The following is an 18,606-nucleotide window of genomic DNA, read 5'->3' as shown; positions in this document are numbered from 1 at the left end:
GCATGTTTGCAAGTGTATGATTGCGAGCATGTAGGCATAGGCTCTTGTTTTTACTTAAGGAACAAATAAAGCCATTAACAGTGCATTTCCACTGAATAACTCTTCAGAAAATGTAATTATCCAGCCCAAGGCGTTTTTGCAGTATGACTCAACAAGCTCACCCCAAATTGGGATTTGCAAAAGGCAATAGGATGAACCAATGGATGGTGTTCCCGCACTTCGAGTTTGGTGCTCTCCTGGGGCAAGTGAGAGGCAGCCTGACCCTCTCACTTTACCTAATGCTGCTGTAGGGTCAGAGGAACAACCCTGGCCCTTTCTGTTGACCATTACAAGGTCATGATATAGAGGTTGGGAAACAAACTGGAGTCAAGATTCTTTTCCAAGGCTGAAATGTATCCGTTGTCTTCAGGATCACTTTCAGAGTTTTATCCTGTTCATTTAGTTTCATAATTTGATTTGTTTGAGAAGCGTATTGGAAAAGTGAATTCTCAGGTTTCTGAGAATTTCATGTAAAAGAAGATTGAAGATTAGGGTGTTGTTAATATTAACATGCTCTGGCATGGCAGGGTATTAAAAACCCCAGAAGGGTGAAGCTGCCTATAATAAGCTCTGGTGCTCAACCCAAAATAAATCATAACAACAACGTTGTGTGCTTGAGCATGCTGGGCTTTTCTTTAGAGCGTCAGCGAGACCTTCATGAAAGCTGAGTAAACATAAATGTGCTCAGGAAGTGGCAGGGAAAGTGAGGCAGGGGAAGGTTGCACTGCTGAAGGCTATCATTTTGCAGTAATGCTTTCAGCTAACATGTAAAGGGGATTTTCTTTCATGAAGGTGTGCCATGCAATGAGTAGGAATGGAAGATGCTTGAGGGACAAGTTTTAAACGAGTAGATGTGATCCTTTCCCTGCAATGTTCAGCACGCAAAGCAGATGGTTTGCTTAAAACCTTTCCCCTTCCCTCAGGCAACTGAAGGATGCTTGGCTATACGGGGGAAGGGGGCACTGTGCAGCAGCTATGGTGGGTTTGAAAGGCTCGTTGCGCTTGGACATGACTTGAGTTTCCCCATGCAGTATGCAGGTACAGCAGAGCTTGCCCTTTCAGTAAGATGTTTGATTTGCAGAAAGTCATGTTAAGACCCCCGACATGAGGTTGTTACGGAAATACCAACTATCTGTCATTCTTATTTGGAAAACCTGAGCTCTAGTCCAGCTCCCAGCTCATGGCCTTTAGTTGCTTCTTCCTACAGTTGCAGCTGAACACTTCTTTATTGGAGTAATTTCTAAAACAAAGTGTTTTCTAAGCGAGAGAGCAAGCCCATGGTGCTCAGATGCTTTCCTTTGCATGGCTGTGAAAAACAATTCAATCTGGCGAGGGTGAAAGCTTGAAGTATGAGCTATAATTGGAGTTCTGGATTTTTAAAAGGAAAAAGGGAGATAAGAGACCAGTGAAGGCTGTCAGAGTCTCTTCCTCCTGTAGATCTTTTTGTTCATAACTGTTTGTATAATCTCTTTACCCATAACAAGATGTTCATTAAAACACCACAAAATATGTTAAATAATTCAGGTCTTTTTTTTTTTTTAACCCTTTCCCACCATTGGCAAAACTCTAACTGTATCCCCATAGTTTGTACATTTAAAAAATACCTCTATTTAAGCTGCTTGCCTACTTGCCTATGGTTTTCCTCTGTTGGTTCCACTGCCTGTTTGTCACCTGACTTCTGAAATCCAATAAAATGTATTTAAGGGAGGCAAAAGGGGAATACATTGCTGAATTTGCAGAAGGCAGATGGAGCTTTGCCTCCAACTGAGCTGGGCTCCAAGTACCTGCACAGCCTGCAGGGAGAGGCTGTGGGTGAAGCCGAAGCCAGAGAGAGATGCTAGCTCAGCAGCCCAGCAGCACGCAGTCCTCTTTCCCAGGAGGGATAGTGCCTGCCTTCCCAACCTCTCTTGCTAGCATACCCCTGATTCCCAGCAATGGATTTGATGGCTGAGGAAGAGGAGTCAGTGATGGGCACGTGGCCCTGACAAACCTGAATAACACCAACATTTCCAGCCCCCTGGTGTCCCCAGGAGTTTAGAGCAGCCCTGGACCAATATGAGTGGCCTGATCTGAAGTCATGGGTCGTCTTCTGCTTTCCAGGATCCCACCCGAGTGGTCAGCCCCGTTATTGACATCATCAACTTGGACACTTTTGCCTATGTGGCGGCTTCCTCGGACCTCAGAGGAGGTAAGTCCAAGCCACGCGCATGCCCCATGGGTATCCATCCCGTGGTGTGAACATGCACTGGCCTGAGGAGCTGGTGGCTCTGCGCCACACAGCTGCCTCCTGCTATCTAGCAAAAAGCACATTAGCACTCCTCAGTGCTCCCCGCTGGCTGTTTTCAGGCTATTTTAGAGACAGGTAAGGAATGGTGTTTGCTATAGTGGGTAAGGCAGTCAAGCAGGAAACAAGGGTCATCTTGAAGTCACCCTTGGCAGCACTGAAAGCTGGGCTGCTGACAAGAGGAGATGGGCGATGTCTAGGCAACAAATGGAGGATGCAACTTTAGTGCTTATTAGTATGCCTGTGCTATTTGTAGCACACAATACCCATCAGAGCGTGTATCTGTGTGCACAAGGGAACAAAGTGAGGTTTCAGCAGCAGCTTTAATTCTGACTTTTCCTGCCTTTGGAGTGCTGGCCTTTGCAATTGTAATGCAATATGTTGTTTTTGGTTCATATGCAGTAGTAAAATATGTTAGTCATTGGACTCTTCTCCCAAGAGCTGCAACTCCATGGCTTAAGTATTTTGAAAGTGGGGAAAATACTCCATCAAACATGGCTTCTGCAGCCTGCATTGCTTCCTAATTCATACCCATTTCTAATTTCCCTATGGTACTTCTTTACTGTGGTTTTAGGTTTTGACTGGAGTCTGCATTTCAAATGGGAGCAGCTTTCCCCAGAGCAGAAAGCCAAACGACTTGATCCCACCGAACCCATTAAGTAAGTCAAGAGGGTGAAACAGGCACCTGAGGAGCATGGGACAGGACAGGCATCCCATCTGACACCTTACGTGTGTCACCATGCACCAGAGCAGAGTGATATTCCTTCCAGGACAGCTCTGAACTTCTAACACCTGGGTTAGCTTGGCTTGGGTTTTGCAGTACAGCTTCACCTCCCAAAACTAGAGGGTGCTACAAAGGAGGAAGGAGTCTATTTATGGTTTGCTGAATATGATTAGGGAAAAAGCTCAGTGTTCCACACTCCTGCTTCTCTCAGCTCAACAATCACTTAAAAATAAGGCAGTGTCCTCACCCCACTTGATACAAATGTGAATGTCTAGTCCAGCACTGCTTCTTCTTAGGATGCTGCCGTTAGCAGGAGCTGTCACTGGCTTCCCAAAGGCTCACCTTGCGTTCCTGGTTATCCTGCCATGTAGAGCACTGTGGAGACTAGCCTGGGTGTAGCAGTCAACCCAGGCCCTCCCAAACCTATACTAGGGCATCCACACTGTACACCAGCATGGAGGGACTTGTGCTGAATGGCAAGTCTCAAGCTATCTTCTAGGTCTGCCCTCCCCTCCTCCACGGACCGTTTCTGTGCAGTTTTCTTAGCTAATCCAAAGAATGAAAAATAACCCTGTTTTGAAATAAAGATCACGCAGCTAGTGATGGCTTTTAAAAAGCCCTTCTGAATTGGCTCTGCCTTCCCCTCCCCAGTGGAATGGTGTTCTTAATAGGCTGGCTTCAGGCAAAAAAGCCCGTTTGAGTGAGTAACCCCCCGAGCGCTAAGTGCATTTTTGATGCTGAAGCCTACAATCAGGGCTGTGAACTTGGGGCTTGTAGGAGTTGTGCTGACGGGTGCATTAGCCAGTCATTAAGTGCCAGGCAATTTATGATTGACGGCAAAATGCCAAGGCAGCTGAAAAAAAGGCTCAGATGCTTTTCGAGGGGTGTTGTCCTTGTTTGGTGAGAAGGAGATACCTACGTAATGTCCTGATGATGGAAGAGGCAAAGGGAAGGGCTGCTTCTGTGCATCCAGGCGCTACAGCAGTGTTTGAGAGCGTGTCCTCTCTTCCATTACCTATTCTGCAGGACTCCCATCATTGCTGGAGGGCTGTTTGTAATTGACAAAGCCTGGTTCAACCACCTGGGGAAGTACGACAGTGCCATGGACATCTGGGGTGGGGAGAACTTCGGTGAGTCACTCTTCTTCCTCCTATGCCTTGCTGCGTTGGCTTCTCTTCCTGAGTCATACCGGCTGGATACAAGGTCATTTTGGACTTTGCTTTGAACGCTCTGCATGGTTTCCCTCACTTACATTCATAGGTTACCGTATCAGGAGAGTAAGGGACCCAACAACCATGAATGATAGGGAATGAGCAATTGTTTGTACTCCTACTTTCCACACTACTTTGGTTTTTCTATGCATAAATCACAGTTTTTTCAGCTTTGGTATTACCAACAGATGAGAACACCAAATGTACCCTCCTATTCCTTCCTGACCTTTTCTCGTTAATAAAGCAAAGATGCATTTTATTCCATTGTCTGACGACAGCATTTCAAAACTATGAACTGAGACGTCATTACCTCCCTGAATTCGCAGAGTGCCTGCAACAGGAGCTCCATTGGCACGCTGCAAGCAAAGCGACATGGCTACTTTTCCATTCCTGTATCACTAGGTGGCTGAGCATTGCCAGGCTCTTCTTCACACTACCACTTTCCTGCATGAAAACAAAAAGTTTAAGAGCTGACCTAAATTCAGTCACCTCTGCCCATTATCACAGGGCAAGATGGGCATTAAGAAATCTCCTGCATGCAAACTTGAGAGGGCACATGAAGAAGGTAACAAGCCTGTCGCTTGTCCCCCATGTCAAGCAGAGCTGGATCAGGCTGGGCTGTTCTCTCTTTGAAGCCATAGCGATGCTGCAGGTCAGAGCAATAGACTGTATCCATGAAAGAAGGGGGAGGCACTTGATGTCAGAGAGACAGATCAGAACCTGGTTTTAATAGCTCACACCTCTGGGGAGTATGGCTAGCAAGGAAGGAAGGATCTTGTGTCTTAACACATACAGCAATGCTGTCAGTCATCCAAGGGAACAGATGCTGCCACCTTGCAGTAACCCATCCACTGCCTGGCACTGTTGTTTCCTTCACATGCGTTTTCCCTCTAGCATATTTTATTTATTTATATCTTGTTATGCAGTAGGATCTTGCTCCTTCGTGCTTTCTCTCTGTGGGTGGGTGTCTTGCCACCGTGCTGACTCAAAGCATCTGCTCCTCTGAGTGGGGTGGCTCAGAGCAAAAGTAGGAGTGGAGCGCTGGATCAGTGGCCCAAACAAAGCGCTCAAGAAGGGAACTAGGTAGGAGGAGAGCGACTGCTGCACAGTGCCTGACCTGCTGCCCATGTCTGCTCATCATTCACCTCTGACAGCAGCCAGCCTGAGCTGCTCCTTGGAGATGAACAGTGACAGGGCAGCCTGCCCTCCAAGGAAGCTCCATCCAGACAGCTTGTCTAGTGCCCTGTATCAGCAGGAGTTGTGCTCCTTGCTTGTGGTTATAGCCCATCCTATGCAGCATGATGTTTGCCTTACTGGTGCTATGCCCCAGAAGGTTGGTCCTGACTGAACATGTACTGGCTGTGCTGCAGGGTGTAACGCTGCCTCAGGACAGTGTGACAAAGGGAAGCTAGGCAGGTTAACTGCAACAGAAAAGTGCAGGTCTGTGTAGCAGCAGGGCAGATCCCATCCTGCCCATCGTCCTGAGAGCAAAAGTGTAGCCGGTTCAAAGCTGATGCCCATCAAGGGCAACGTGTTCCACCTCTCCTTAGCACACAGGCAAGGATAGCTGGGACCCTGCTGGCCCTGGCCAGTCCTGGGTGGGTGACAGAGAGCAGGAGATGACCTTCAGCTGCTTGTTTTGGGCACTTATAGTGAACCCTGCTTTTTCTGTTAGCTTAGTCTTGAGAGGATGCAGGACTCCAGTCCTGGGGAGCATCGCTGCTGCCATTGGTGTTATTGACTGGGCAGCTAAAGGGGGCTGGAGACTTCAGGCAAAACAAAAGCAAGTGTGTCTGGGTTAGGAGGAGGACACTGGAGGTGTTTTGCTGCTTAAATTTACTTAAGCCCCTGTAGACAAATTGATGAGTAATGGCAGAAGGACTTGCAGAGCAGCAAGAAGTGCTAAAGGTATTTTGCCAAGCTAAGGCCAAGCCTAGTGCACTCCAGTGCGTACTGCTCTCATCTCTCCTGGCGGTTGCTTGGAGGTGCCACCCACATTGGAGACAGCTCTCGAGGGTCAGGTGAAGCACACTTGGTTCCTGCTCCCCTGGCTTCTCTAAGCTGACCCCATGCCATGCCTTCAGTGATGCCTCGGTTTACCTCCTCTGAAGGCATTTAGCTCTTGGCTGGCTGGCTGAAGACCTTGCTTTCTAGCTGCCACAGGTGGCTCCATGGGTCATTCCTACCTGCCAAAACCTGTGCTTTAATTGCTTCTGCTGTAACTGGAACAGAGTCTGCAGGGTGCAACATGTCTGAAGCAGAGAGCTCAGACTCCTCACCATCTCCTGCCTCCCCAACGCTGTGTTCTCATTCCAGTTCGCAGACATCATGTCAGTCCACCTCTTCATTAGGCTTTAAATTCAGAGCAGGCAAGGACTGAATGGTACAAGTCTTTCCCTTGTAGCGCTTCAGGCTGAGGAGAAGGACCAGAGGAGGGGAAAGAACATCTCAGCAGCCACTTTGTGCTTCACAGCTGCTCTGCTCATTGCCCCCTTTTATCAGGCACCCTTCTGATTTACAGAGCAGTGCTGGTGGTGTGGACAGTGCTGTGACACACTGGCGAATGACAGCAACAGCCACGTGCAAGGGGATCCAAGCACAGCAGCTTAGAGCAGCTGCCTCCTGCTGTAATCTCATTTCCTTGCAGCTGTGATTAAGGTTGCTCCCAATATAGCACCAGGACATGGCACAAGGGCACATTTTATTGGCCTGTTAATAGCCAGCACTGGGGAAAGTGGTGAGGCTCCAGTTGCTGCGGCAGCTCTTGCCTGTAAGCACAGCAGTGAAGGGGAAGAAATACTCCTCCCTGCTGTGCTTTCCTATCCCAGCCTTTGCTGGACCCTTCTGCCAGAGCCAGCTGTTGGGGATGGGCTCAAGCCTTGAATTTGGGACCTGGGTATCAAAGCAAGAGGGCTTCGTGGCCATGCCAGCCTCCTGTTCCCATCAGCTCAGGAGCAGGCGGGCATGCTGGGAGAAGGGATAGAAGTGATGTGAATCTGGCTCCCACTCTGAGCCATGTGTGCTGAGGAGGCTCTGGAGGTCCAGGCTACAACTTTCCTTTGCTCCCTGAAGCTGTGAGTTGGTTTTGGAGGGATGGCAGCTTTGAGGGCCGGCAGTGCCTGTGCTGGAGGAGCAGAAGTGCTGTCTGCCCTGCACAAATGGCGTTCCCGCCACAGGCGTTTGTCTTGCCAGCATCCGACCTGGAAGCACACCCTTGTGCTGGCATATGTGAGGGGACTGCTGAGAGCACAAGCTGACAAAGACAAGGGGTGTCCTCCTGTCTGACTGTGCGGGGATTGAAAAAGTATTTGTAGCTTTGGAGTAGGTACATGCTACATACAGCTTTATACTGTCAACGGATGATAAAGCAGGATGCAAAGGTCTGCAGAAGCCTTTTTAACTTCATTTCTTTACTATGCTGGCTCTGCCTAAGCATGACTGTCTGGCAATATAGCTGCGGATTCATAGCTTCACAGGCGTTAGGACCAGATGGACCCATTAGATCAGCCACTCTGCTCACCCGTCCTACCTCGCCAGCTAGGATTTCATCCAGCTCCCTGCCAGGAGCCCTATAACTTCTGGTGTCAATTGTGCCACAGGCTTATTTTCCTTGAGAAGTTCCCATGGAATAGCTGGAGAGTGGCTTGGGGCAACTAAGAGACATTGCCTGTACTGACAGCTTATCCAGATTTTTGGGATAATCCCTCCCACCATCAACCTTTGTTAAGGTGTGTGCCTTGTTGGACCACAACATTATTACTCATGGTCATGCTGGGCAGGGTAAGCTCCTGTTCATTTTGGAACAGGTGATGGATGCATAGCTCTCTATTCATTTTGCAGAATCAATGGTAGATTCATAAAGATAATGACTACTGTAGTCTTTAATAAACAGAATTCATGGCCTCTCCTGGTGAACTTGACAGCACTTTGGAGGGAAGTCACTCTGAAATAAGCAGTGCAGAAGTAATTAGGAGAGCACAAAACTGGCAAGATGATGCTGCTATGTAAGTGGGCTGCAAGAAAAGGGATCTATTTACTATCTCCCTCTTGCTATTGTGATGGCATCTGTGTGCTACAGGCAGGTTTCAAGTGCATTGACTTCAAACAGCTCGCAAGAAGCTTTGAAATGCACTTTTAAGGCAGTTGTGCCTAGGAAAGCCCCTCTGGTGATTGATTTACCCCAGTTTAGTGTGGCAGAGGATGAAGTGAGAGGTAACACCAGGCTCCAACCTGCTCTAGGACAGAAAGACAAGATGCTGAAGCTGCTTCTTTTGTAGAAATCTCCTTCCGTGTGTGGATGTGTGGAGGGAGCCTGGAAATCATTCCCTGCAGCCGCGTCGGGCACGTCTTCCGGAAGAAACATCCATACGTCTTTCCAGAGGGAAATGCCAATACATACATTAAGTAAGTGATTTGTGCTTGCTTTGGTTTTTGGGGGAAACAGAATAAGGTGCTGCCTTCTGGGGGGTGGGGAGCAGGCAAGACGGAGGAAAATTTGCTTGGAAAACTTTGCAATATCCCTGGGCAGGAATCTCCTGAGCCGAAGGAAATGCAAGTCAGTACGACTCACCCTTGGGATTTCTACAGTGTTGAGAACATGACAGAAATAGGACACTGATGTGGTACCTTTAATCAGCACAGAGATGGAGAGATGGCCCCAGCATATCTCTGAGCGCTAGCTAACATAAAAACAAGTAGATTAGACCCTTAGGTCACCAGAACACATTGGGCTGCACCTCTCTGGCAGGGACACCAAAGGAACTGCCAGGGCATCCCAACTGCCTGGCATCCCTGTCCAGGGCTTACACACAGGAACACAGACTGAGCCAGTACTGAAACAGCTAGCTGAAATGGGCTAAGATCCTGGAAACAGCACGCAAGGAAGGAGTCAGCTCAGAAGTGGGAACAGGCATGGGAAAGGTGATGGGAGCAGCTAGTGAAGTCAGGATGGATTTCCTCCTTTTTTAGAGCATGAGGCTGAAGGTTGTCCATTAAGTAAATGGCAAACAACAGGGCACTTAATGCAGGGTTGTCTTTCAGCTAAACTGCATTTGTGTGTGTTTGCACACCAGGCATTCCTTTTAGTGTGGGGTTCCAACAGTATTTGTGAAGACCCAGCCACCTACAGCAGGGTTAACACTGACCTGGTGTTGGCAGCTTTGCATGAGACAATGAACTGGGGGAGTGCAAATTACACCTCTCAGTACACCTAATACGTGATTTCCAGCCATGCAGTGTGTGGGGCAGGAAGGGAACCTTGTCACCTTGCTTCAAAAGGATGGGAATGAGGGGCATAAGGCATTGCTGGCACCAAGGAGGAGGGCACAGATTTAAGAGTCAAGAGAGGAAGGCTCTTGCTTTTAGTAGCAAAATAACACTCCTACAGAAGAGGCTGGGATGTGGCAAAACCTCCAGTGATGGAATTGCTGCAAACCAGAGTGAAAAAGTAGTGTCTGCGTTGCATCACCTGCAGGAGGAGCAAGGGGAGCTCGAATGGGTACAGCTCTTCTGGCTGCACCTCAGGCACAGGCGTCTGGAACTTTGGGGACATCTGAATCAATGGCTGGGTGTCAGCCTCAGCATTTATCCCTATGTTTCTTATAAACCCAGATGACATCAGGAAGCCAGACAAAAACACCCTGCAGTTTGGGGAAGGTTAGGTACAGATGCAGACACCGTGATTTAGGCATCTTTTGAGCAAGAGCACTTAAGACTATTGCAGTGGCCTTAGAGAGAGAGGAAGAAGCACGGGACTGAAAATGAATGAATGAATCAGCAAGGGACTGAAAAGCGGTCTGGAGAAACATATCTGTAAACATTAGGAGCTGGGATTTCATTAACCTTATGGTATCTATCAACTTTAAACTTAATCTTATAGTGTATAGACTGGGAGGAGAAGCAGCTTCTGGTAATCTGGTGTTATGTGGTACCTCTGTTTAAACAGAGATGTTAGCAAAAACTGTCTTTCTGCCAGATACCAGTTTTTTTCCACACAGCGTCAGTGCGAGAGATGGCTCAGGCTCCAGTGATGTACTGGCTTCATATGCAGACTATCTCCTTATCTTGCCACATGGGACTTGGTTGGATACAGAGCCTGCCCCGTGGCACCTGCAGCTTAGTGGTGTGGTACCAACAGCTTGGAGGCTGGCTTGCCCTGGAGCAGGAGCTTGGAGGACTCCTCTGACCCAGGCAGAGATAGGCAGATAGGTATGGAGCAACAAAGCCATTTGCAAGGAGAGCTGGAGCCATCTGAAGTCAACAGAAGATTTCCTGAGGTTCATAAACCTTCTGCAGAAGCCTGGCTGATGTGGAAGACTGACATTTATGCTACAGCACTTATGGCAAGGATGGTATCTCTTATTTAAATGCTGAGATTTGCCTCAGTGAAATCCAGGAGTGCAAAGCAGGAGAGTCCATTCAGGATTGATGCAAAGGAAATACTTGCCTTCAGTCTTTGGCAAGTTTTGCACCACTTTTCAGAGCTCCATCCCAACTACTAAATAAAACCTCAGGCACACCTGCCTGGGAGATGATGCTTAAGAGAAGCTTCAATTCTGAGTCTGGTAGCTGCAAAGCATCCAGCTGAGTTTGAAATGGTGAATTCTTCTTCCATGTTTTGGCCTGTTGTGTTTGGTCCCTGGAGTAATGGGGAAGAGGGAATACTTTCTCTACTTCTGAGGGGTGGGGTGGCCCAAAGGTGGCCTGAGTGAAGCCAGTGACCGGGTTGAGGATGGGACAAGAGCGGGATGGGTGAGTCGATCCATCACCCTGAAGGCTTCCTTGGTTTCATTTGCCCTTTGTTGCCTCCTTCAGGAACACAAAGCGCACCGCGGAGGTGTGGATGGATGAATTCAAGCAGTATTACTATGCTGCTCGTCCTGCAGCCCAAGGGAGGCCTTATGGAAAGTAAGTGTCTTTAGTGCCCGTCCCTGCCTGTGCCCTGCCTGCTGCAGTATGTGTTCCCAGTGACGTTGCCCTGCTGTGGAAACCCGCCTGTGTTGTTTCTGTAGTAACGCTCAATTAAATGCTAATGGTAGGCAGATGCTATGAGCACAGCAATGAAACACATAAAGAGATAGTTTGTATGCTGGGCTAGTTTATCTCAGTGAGTGAATCCAATCGAGGTGGGGGAAATCCCCCTCTGCTCATATCCTGCCCTTGGCATTAGGTACAAGTACCTCTGAGAAGTACTCAGAGAAGAGTTTGGTGGAGAGAGTCCAGAGGTCTTGCTGGCAGCCAAGGGGCACGAAAATCATAACATTTTGGACCCACTAAGTCTTTGTTGGAAAGGAGCAAGTGCTTTGTATGCAGGGAGTTTGCCATTCGTTCTGTGAACAGTCAGAAACACCTCCCTGTCAGGAGGACTGAAAGGATTTGTGTTAATTTCTCATTTTCATATGCTCTTCTTTTCCTTAGAAAGTTTCCTTTAGACCACAGGGGGTTCCAAATCCAACCTCAAATTCCTTGTGGCTACTCTTCAATCTCCAGGATAAATAAATTGATGTCCTGGTGACTAACTTATTTCCACTAAATCCATATCCTCTTCCCATCTGACAGCACTGGATGAAGTAACAGCTCTGTCCTGCTAAATGTATGAGGGTGTAGAGAAAATAGCCTATGCAAAGGGAAGATACTGGAGGCTTCCTACTGCTCTGTAAATGCCAGCTCAGAACAGCTCCACAGGTAGATGCTGGCCCAGGGAGGAGCTGGAGTTTGGAAAATGTCACTATACAGGAACCCTCAGTAAAAGTTTTGCCCTGCTTAATGAAAAAAAGAAGTATTTCACCATGAGATTAGCTTCTGCTGACTTAAAGGTGTGTTTAGGTGCTCTTGGAAATCAAGACCTCCTGTAGTCCTATAAACTTAAAACAGAATATATTAATCTCCTAGTGCATTAATATATTAAATTAAAGCTCATTGCATACAGTAGATAGCATACTTTTTTTTACTAATCATTTTTAAACTGCTGTACTTTTCCTTTCACCAAACTCCAGACTCCTTGTTAAAATGGCAGTGTGTCATCATGCCATTTTACCAAGTGAGGCCTCCAAAGAGACTGAGATCAAAAGGACCACCCAAGCTCATGCAGAAGAGAGAATAAAGTAGAGCTGCTGATGCTCCTGTGTTTGCTGTCTGAGCAATATCTGTTGGGTATCTCTCAGCCTCTCTTTTTGCTGCATTGGGTCTCACCTTCATGATTCCCATTGTACCTCTATGATATTTTCTTCTCACAGCATCCAGAGCAGAGTGGAGCTGCGGAAGAAGCTGAAATGCCACAGCTTCAAGTGGTACCTGGAAAACGTTTATCCTGAACTCCGGTATGGATGCGCGATCTCCACCAGTCTCTAGCAGGCCAGTGGGATGCCCCATCCCTCCTGCCCCACAGTGCTTTCCTCTGCACCTCCAGTGCCCTGCCCCAGACACAGTCTCCTCCTCCCTTGGGCTTCACAGAAGGGCATAGTGAATTTTGCACTGGCTTTAAAGACAGCTTGTTCACAGTGTGACATGGTTCGTTCGTGATCTTGCTTTCTCTAAGCAGTGTTACAGACTCCTTGTCTCTTTGCCGTAAGGCTGGTGAGGGGCAAAGCACCAGTTGTTTCTCTTAGCTCTTGGGGCTTCCTCAGGTATCCTCCTGCCCATGCTGCAGGACAGGTAGCATAGGGAAGTAGCCAGTTTTCCTTACAAAAGTATCCCAAGGTGAAAAATCCACCATAGCCTCTGGTGGGTTGTTTCAGTATATAATCATAGAATGGTTTGGGCTGGAAGGGACCTTAAAGCTCATCTAGTTCCAAGCCCCGCCACAGGCAGGGACACTTTGCACTTGCTCCAAGCCCTGTTCAACCTGGCCTTGAACACTGCCAGGGATGGGGCAGCCACAGCTTCTCTGGGCAACCTGTGCCAGGGCCTCACCACCCTCACAGGAAAGGTCCTTGCTTACAAAACAAGCACCTAATTTCCAGTCCTTTCAAACTGTTCTGTGATACTCAAGACTATTCTGTTGTGAAAAGGATTTTTTTATGACCTGTATTCAGGTGGCTTTGCCTTACACCTAGCCTACTGCTCTGCTTAATGTGCACTTCCACAGTTGCTTTTGCACAGGTCTCTTTTAGTCACCAAAATTACTCCAGAAACCATTGCATCCATTCCCCCAGCCTCCATCAGGAGGGGTGCAGTAGTTTTGGAGATACCTTCAGGGACCTGCTGGTGCAATGGCTGAGTGCAGAATCGCAGCATGAAAATGTTATACAGCTGTTTACTTGCTTTTTTGCCACGCATGGCATTGCACAGCAGCATTCACAGGGAATGCCAGGGTTCTGCGGCAGTTTGTTATAAAGTTCTCCACTTCTCTAAGCTGAAGGCTGACCTTCAGCCTGCTCACAATCTATTCCTTGCTCCTCTGTTTGCCTTGTGCAGTGTTATTTATTTCTGCCTCTTATAAAGGCCAGCCATCCATCTCCGAGTGCTGCTTCTGCAGTGTCCCTGTCCACGTACTGCTCTCAGTAGTTCAGAACTGTAATAGAATTTGCCACTCTCATTTCCTGAAGGTGAAACGGTGCCACTGCACCCTCCTTACCCCACTCAGCCTCACTTTCAGTACCCATGTGCCTGGGTGAGTAGGGATGTTGTTCTCATGCTGTTCCCGCAGGATTCCCGAGGAGTCACTCTATCAGACTGGGATGATCAGGCAAAGGCAGAGCTGCCTGGAATCGCACAAGTCTGAAGCCCAAGAGTTTCCCATCCTGAGCTTAAATCCTTGTATCAGCAGCAAAGGCACAGCAGCAACAGCACAGGTAAGATGTGTTGCACATCCTCATGCTGCTGGCTGGAGAAAAGGCTCTGGGGCAGCTTCAAGATGGTTTCCTAAGTTCACTAAAGCTCTCTTGGAGGATTAGCTGTTCTGCCAGCTCCTTTCCTAAGGTACCATGTAGTTAAATTATGGTAAGACCTCCTTACCTCAATGGAGGCCCTGGGCAGGGACTGGTGCAGGACCCACAGTACAGGATGGACCACTTATGTTTATGCTGTCCTGTGCTGAGCACTTACTGCTGCTCAGGAATGCCACGTGCCGTTCATCTGCATTGATCAGAGAAAGACAAAGACAACTATAATTTCCTCTCATCTTTCAGGCTTATTTCTTTCAAAATGCTCTGAATTGCAATGGTATTTAGAACTTCATCGTCTGCGTTCTCTCAATATTAGATTGCCCATTAAGCTAGTGGAAATTTAATGAGGAGGATGTCTTTTTTTCCAGTCTCACTGAGATGAGGAAAAGCCATATGAATCAGTGTTCTCAAAAGCATATTCTTGGAAATGTTAGAGCCAGGAGCAGGCACATGTGCCTTGCAGTGGAGTTGCTGAAGCAAGACCCTGAAGACACAGCCTCAAAACCTGCTTTTGCTTCAGACTCCCTTTGTGATTTTGGGCATGTCAGTAAGTTCTCTCACATTTCCATCTATAAAACAGGGAGGATAACAATCACTCACTTCTTCAGGGGTGCTGTGAAATAATTTAATAGGCAACAGTGTGCTTGCTTCCACTTGACTGTACATCTTTAACCCTCATGGTTACACATTCAAACCAGGTAGCTACACATATAAAAGGCCCAGTCTGGAGATGCTGCTGAAAATGCCCCTAATTTGTATGTGCAAATGAAGCATGTCATTATGCGCATCTCTTTTGCATGCAGTTGGATGCCTGTCTTTAGTCAGGAAAATGATATCTGCTTCACAGTGTGGTAAAATCAACAATAACTACTTGAATCTTAGTTCAGATAATAGAATCACAGAACAGTTTGGGTTGGAAGGGACCTTCAAAGCTCATCTAGTCCAACCCCCTGCAGTGCGCAGGGACATCTTCAACTAGATCAGGTTGCCCAGAAATGTATCCAGCCTGGCCTTGAATGTCTCCAGGGACGGAATATCCACCACCTCTCTGGGCCACCTGTGTCAGTATTTTACCACCCTCATTTATACGTAACTATGCAGTACTTGCAGTTATATTCACTATGTGGTGAACATAACTGCAAGTACTGCATAGTTTCAGTTATAGAATCATAGAATAGTTAGGGTTGGTTTCCACATTTTAGAATTCTTTTTCTTTCTTCCACTGCTACATGGACTTTTTACACAGTAAAATAGCAAGAGAAGTGAGCTGATGAGAGCAGATCATCATGTTTTGCAGGGCCAACTCTCCTGAGGGAAAAAAAAAGGATGTTTTAGTGACAATTGCAACTTCCAATTAATTGGCTGTTTACAAAAACAAATCTGGGAAAAGCAGAATGGAAAATGCTGCTGCAAGGTAGCGTTTTGAAATGAAATGTATTGGTCTTTCTAAAACATCAATTTGATGTTATACTTTAAAATGAGCAATGTCACAACCAACAAGTTGGATTGCTTCATTCCCACCAAACCCATTTTGTTTTGACATTTCTGTACAGTAAATTTTTTTTAGTCTCTCATGCCACGAAATTTTCATCTTCCTGTTCTGGTTCCACAGCAGTTTCCAATAGGTCAACATTTCAGCTGGATGGCAACTCCATTCCTTGTGCACATCCAGGACTAACTCTGCAGGGGAACAGAAAAATGCACTACAAACAGATTGCTGAATAGCTACAATACACAGCTGAATTGCTCAATGCACAGGCAGGAATAGAGAAAAACCTTTTCCCTTTATCTTTCTCTGTCTTTCTAGGGTAGTTCTCTGTTATTTGCACCCATGGAGAATATTTCAGATGGAAGCACGATAATTAAATTTTCATCGTGAATAGAAACTTATATTTTAGTTACACAGTTCTTACAAGACCACCTGAACTTGCGGATGACATGGTGGGTAGAGTTACCAGGCTGTGTAGGACAGGTTATGCAGCAATAATGAATGTCACTTAGTTCCATATTTGGTATACTGGAATAGAGCAATAATCTTCACTTTTAACATACTGAAGTGACATCTTTTTTACCCTAAGCCCCATTATTTGAAAAATAGATTAGCTAAATCAAAGCTGTGCTTTCCTGGCATACAATAAGCACTGTGGAAATATCCTGGGCATCCATATCCTTTATTATCAGTGTTAGTAGCATTGATTTGGTTGCCTGATTGCCCTTCTGTAGCTGTCTCCATATTAGGCTCCCCAAGCCCTTTACCAACGTGACATGCATGAAGGCTGAGACTGGGTGTGAGAAGATCTAAGGTGCCATACATCACCATGGCTTGAGGAGAGAGGAAGAGGACCTGTTAGATGGCAATCAATTTCTCTTTGTTTTAGTGTTTTCTTATCCGTAGGGCAGGGGAAAGGTGCTGTGAGCCCTGTGGCCACATCCATACTTTGGGTAAATTGAGAAGAGTTCATTGCAGTGAAATCATATTTACGCCCTTAGCAGATCTCACAAACCCTCTGTGCTGGTGCCTGGTGTTAGCCCTAAATTACTAAAAGGGGCACTGAGGCACAAGAAGACCCTTCATCTTTGTGTAGGAGAGCTCTGTCTTCTCATTCCTGGGATCCACTTGTCTCTTTCTTCTCCAGAGGTCTGGTAGCAGTCAGGGCAGGCTCTGTCCGGCAAGGTGGCTCTCAGGGGGACCTGCTCTTGAGGTAGTGGCTGGCAGAGATATTTGTGCAGTGTTGCCCATCCCCAGGGCACAGTGGGCTCTGCCTGTGCCCCTGCCCACAGGAGCCTTGGTACTTTATGTCTCATTTGCTAAATGAACTGACTGATGTAGTTTTTTACAGGAGAAATTGCATCTGAGGGAAAATAACTGATCATAATTTTGTCCTGGTCTATCTGATGAAAATGTGTGTGGTTGGGTTTTTTCCAAACTAAGTGTCAGTTGATATCAGTCCATAGGTCTTTGGAATAGACACCTGACTCTGGGACTTATTTAAATCATTAGCAGTTTCGGGGAACCTGACATACTTCAGGTAAAAAAGACACTTTGGCCTGGATACTCACACACATGTTAGCAGTAGCCACAAGATAAGTGTAAAGTTTAGTCATCTCCTAGGCAAGCGAGGGAACAGTGGGAAGGTTGCAGCATCCATTTCCTAAGCCTGCACCCCAAAATATCTGAGCCTTTGAGCTGAGTGACTGCCATTGCATTTTGGTGACATGTCCTTGACTCTTATTGTGAAGGAAATGCAATGTCATAATCTGCCTGATGTGGCATTGAAGCTTACCCCAGTTGGCTTGAGTTGCTCAGTGGGCTGACTGGATCTGTACTTTCTTTAGCATCTATCCCAACTAACCTGACAGGTCCCTCCTAAGACATCTCAACCATAAACATTCTCTTCTGACCTTCCTCCCCCAAAAAAATCTTTGTTCTTCTGCCCCACAGACACATCCTACCCTAGCTGTAGGATGGCTGGAACTGCGGGAGCCAGGCTGAGCCAGCAGAGCAGAGGGGCTGGCTGGCAGCGGTGTCACCTCTGCATCCGGCCTGCCATGGGCACTGTTTGTACTTGGCTTTCCCTCTCCTGAGATGTGTCTAAGTGCTAGTTCCATCCTGGGTCCCTTTGATGAGTGAAGCACTCTGGTATCCTTAGGTGACCCGTGCATTCGTATGCCTTGGGAAATCCTTCCCTGTGATTTTACAGAGAGAATTGAGTGCTGAGGTTGTTTCTGGCTTCTTCCTCTAGCTGCTACCCCAGCTTTAGGGTACAGCTGACCTCTTGCACAGCAGCAGAGCGTGTATGGTGCTGTCACGTAACACTGGGCTCCCATGGGGCTGCTCCTTGCTAGGCTGAGGGGCTCCTTTCTTCTTCTGCCAGCCAGGCTATGCCAAGCTGGAGGTCACATTTTAAAATTATTTCCTCAATTCGCAGTGATGCTGAGTAACAGTGACAGATGCCTGCCCAAATGATGCTAAAGCCTTGAAAAACAGTCACAAGCCTCAGATGGGGCTTAGTGTTATCCAAGGCTTTGGAGAACAGGGGTTGCTGGTTATGGTGTGTAGCTGTCTACACACTTCCTCCTTGCTCCACCAGCACGTCTTTGAAAAGGCAGGAAATATTGGTTGCAGTTTCACCTCATATATGTGGTTTCCTTGGTGCTCTAAAGCCCATTGGCATCTCTTTAGGCCAGCCTGCAGCCCTGAAGCCATGTTAGCTATTTGAAGATCTCTGCTCTTAGGAGTACCTTGGGCTGCCTGGCTCGCTACAACCTCTGGGGTGCAAAGTTCTGCTGTTGTTACTTCCCTGCTGGCCACGTGAGTGATCCCTGTGCCAGGGTTTAGAAGATTAGGTAGTTTCTCATGGGAAAAAACAGCAGGAATTGTCATCCCAACTGATACAAATAAGGGAAGAGATGGGTTAAGATAAACATTTGCATGGCTGTTTGCCTGGTTTTTAACTCAAAGCT

The 18,606-nt window shown here is 47.2% G+C and overlaps 1 protein-coding gene across 2 annotated transcripts in view; it reads left to right on the top strand.

Moving 5' to 3' along the window:
- The window catches only part of GALNT14 (polypeptide N-acetylgalactosaminyltransferase 14), a 98,505-nt gene that overhangs the window by 72,106 nt on the left and 7,793 nt on the right, over positions 1 to 18,606 (top strand). For both annotated transcript variants that reach the window (XM_030498964.1, XM_030498965.1), the window contains 7 exons: positions 2,140 to 2,227; positions 2,898 to 2,982; positions 4,074 to 4,177; positions 8,536 to 8,662; positions 11,072 to 11,164; positions 12,493 to 12,576; positions 13,905 to 14,049. In XM_030498964.1, the coding sequence (XP_030354824.1) occupies positions 2,140 to 2,227; positions 2,898 to 2,982; positions 4,074 to 4,177; positions 8,536 to 8,662; positions 11,072 to 11,164; positions 12,493 to 12,576; positions 13,905 to 14,049 (726 nt within the window). The remainder of the gene's footprint in view (positions 1 to 2,139; positions 2,228 to 2,897; positions 2,983 to 4,073; positions 4,178 to 8,535; positions 8,663 to 11,071; positions 11,165 to 12,492; positions 12,577 to 13,904; positions 14,050 to 18,606) is intronic.

The sequence above is a fragment of the Strigops habroptila genome, chromosome 10, assembly GCF_004027225.2.
Source record: "Strigops habroptila isolate Jane chromosome 10, bStrHab1.2.pri, whole genome shotgun sequence".
Taxonomy (NCBI): domain Eukaryota; kingdom Metazoa; phylum Chordata; class Aves; order Psittaciformes; family Psittacidae; genus Strigops; species Strigops habroptila.
This window is presented reverse-complemented; position numbering and strand designations above follow the sequence as displayed.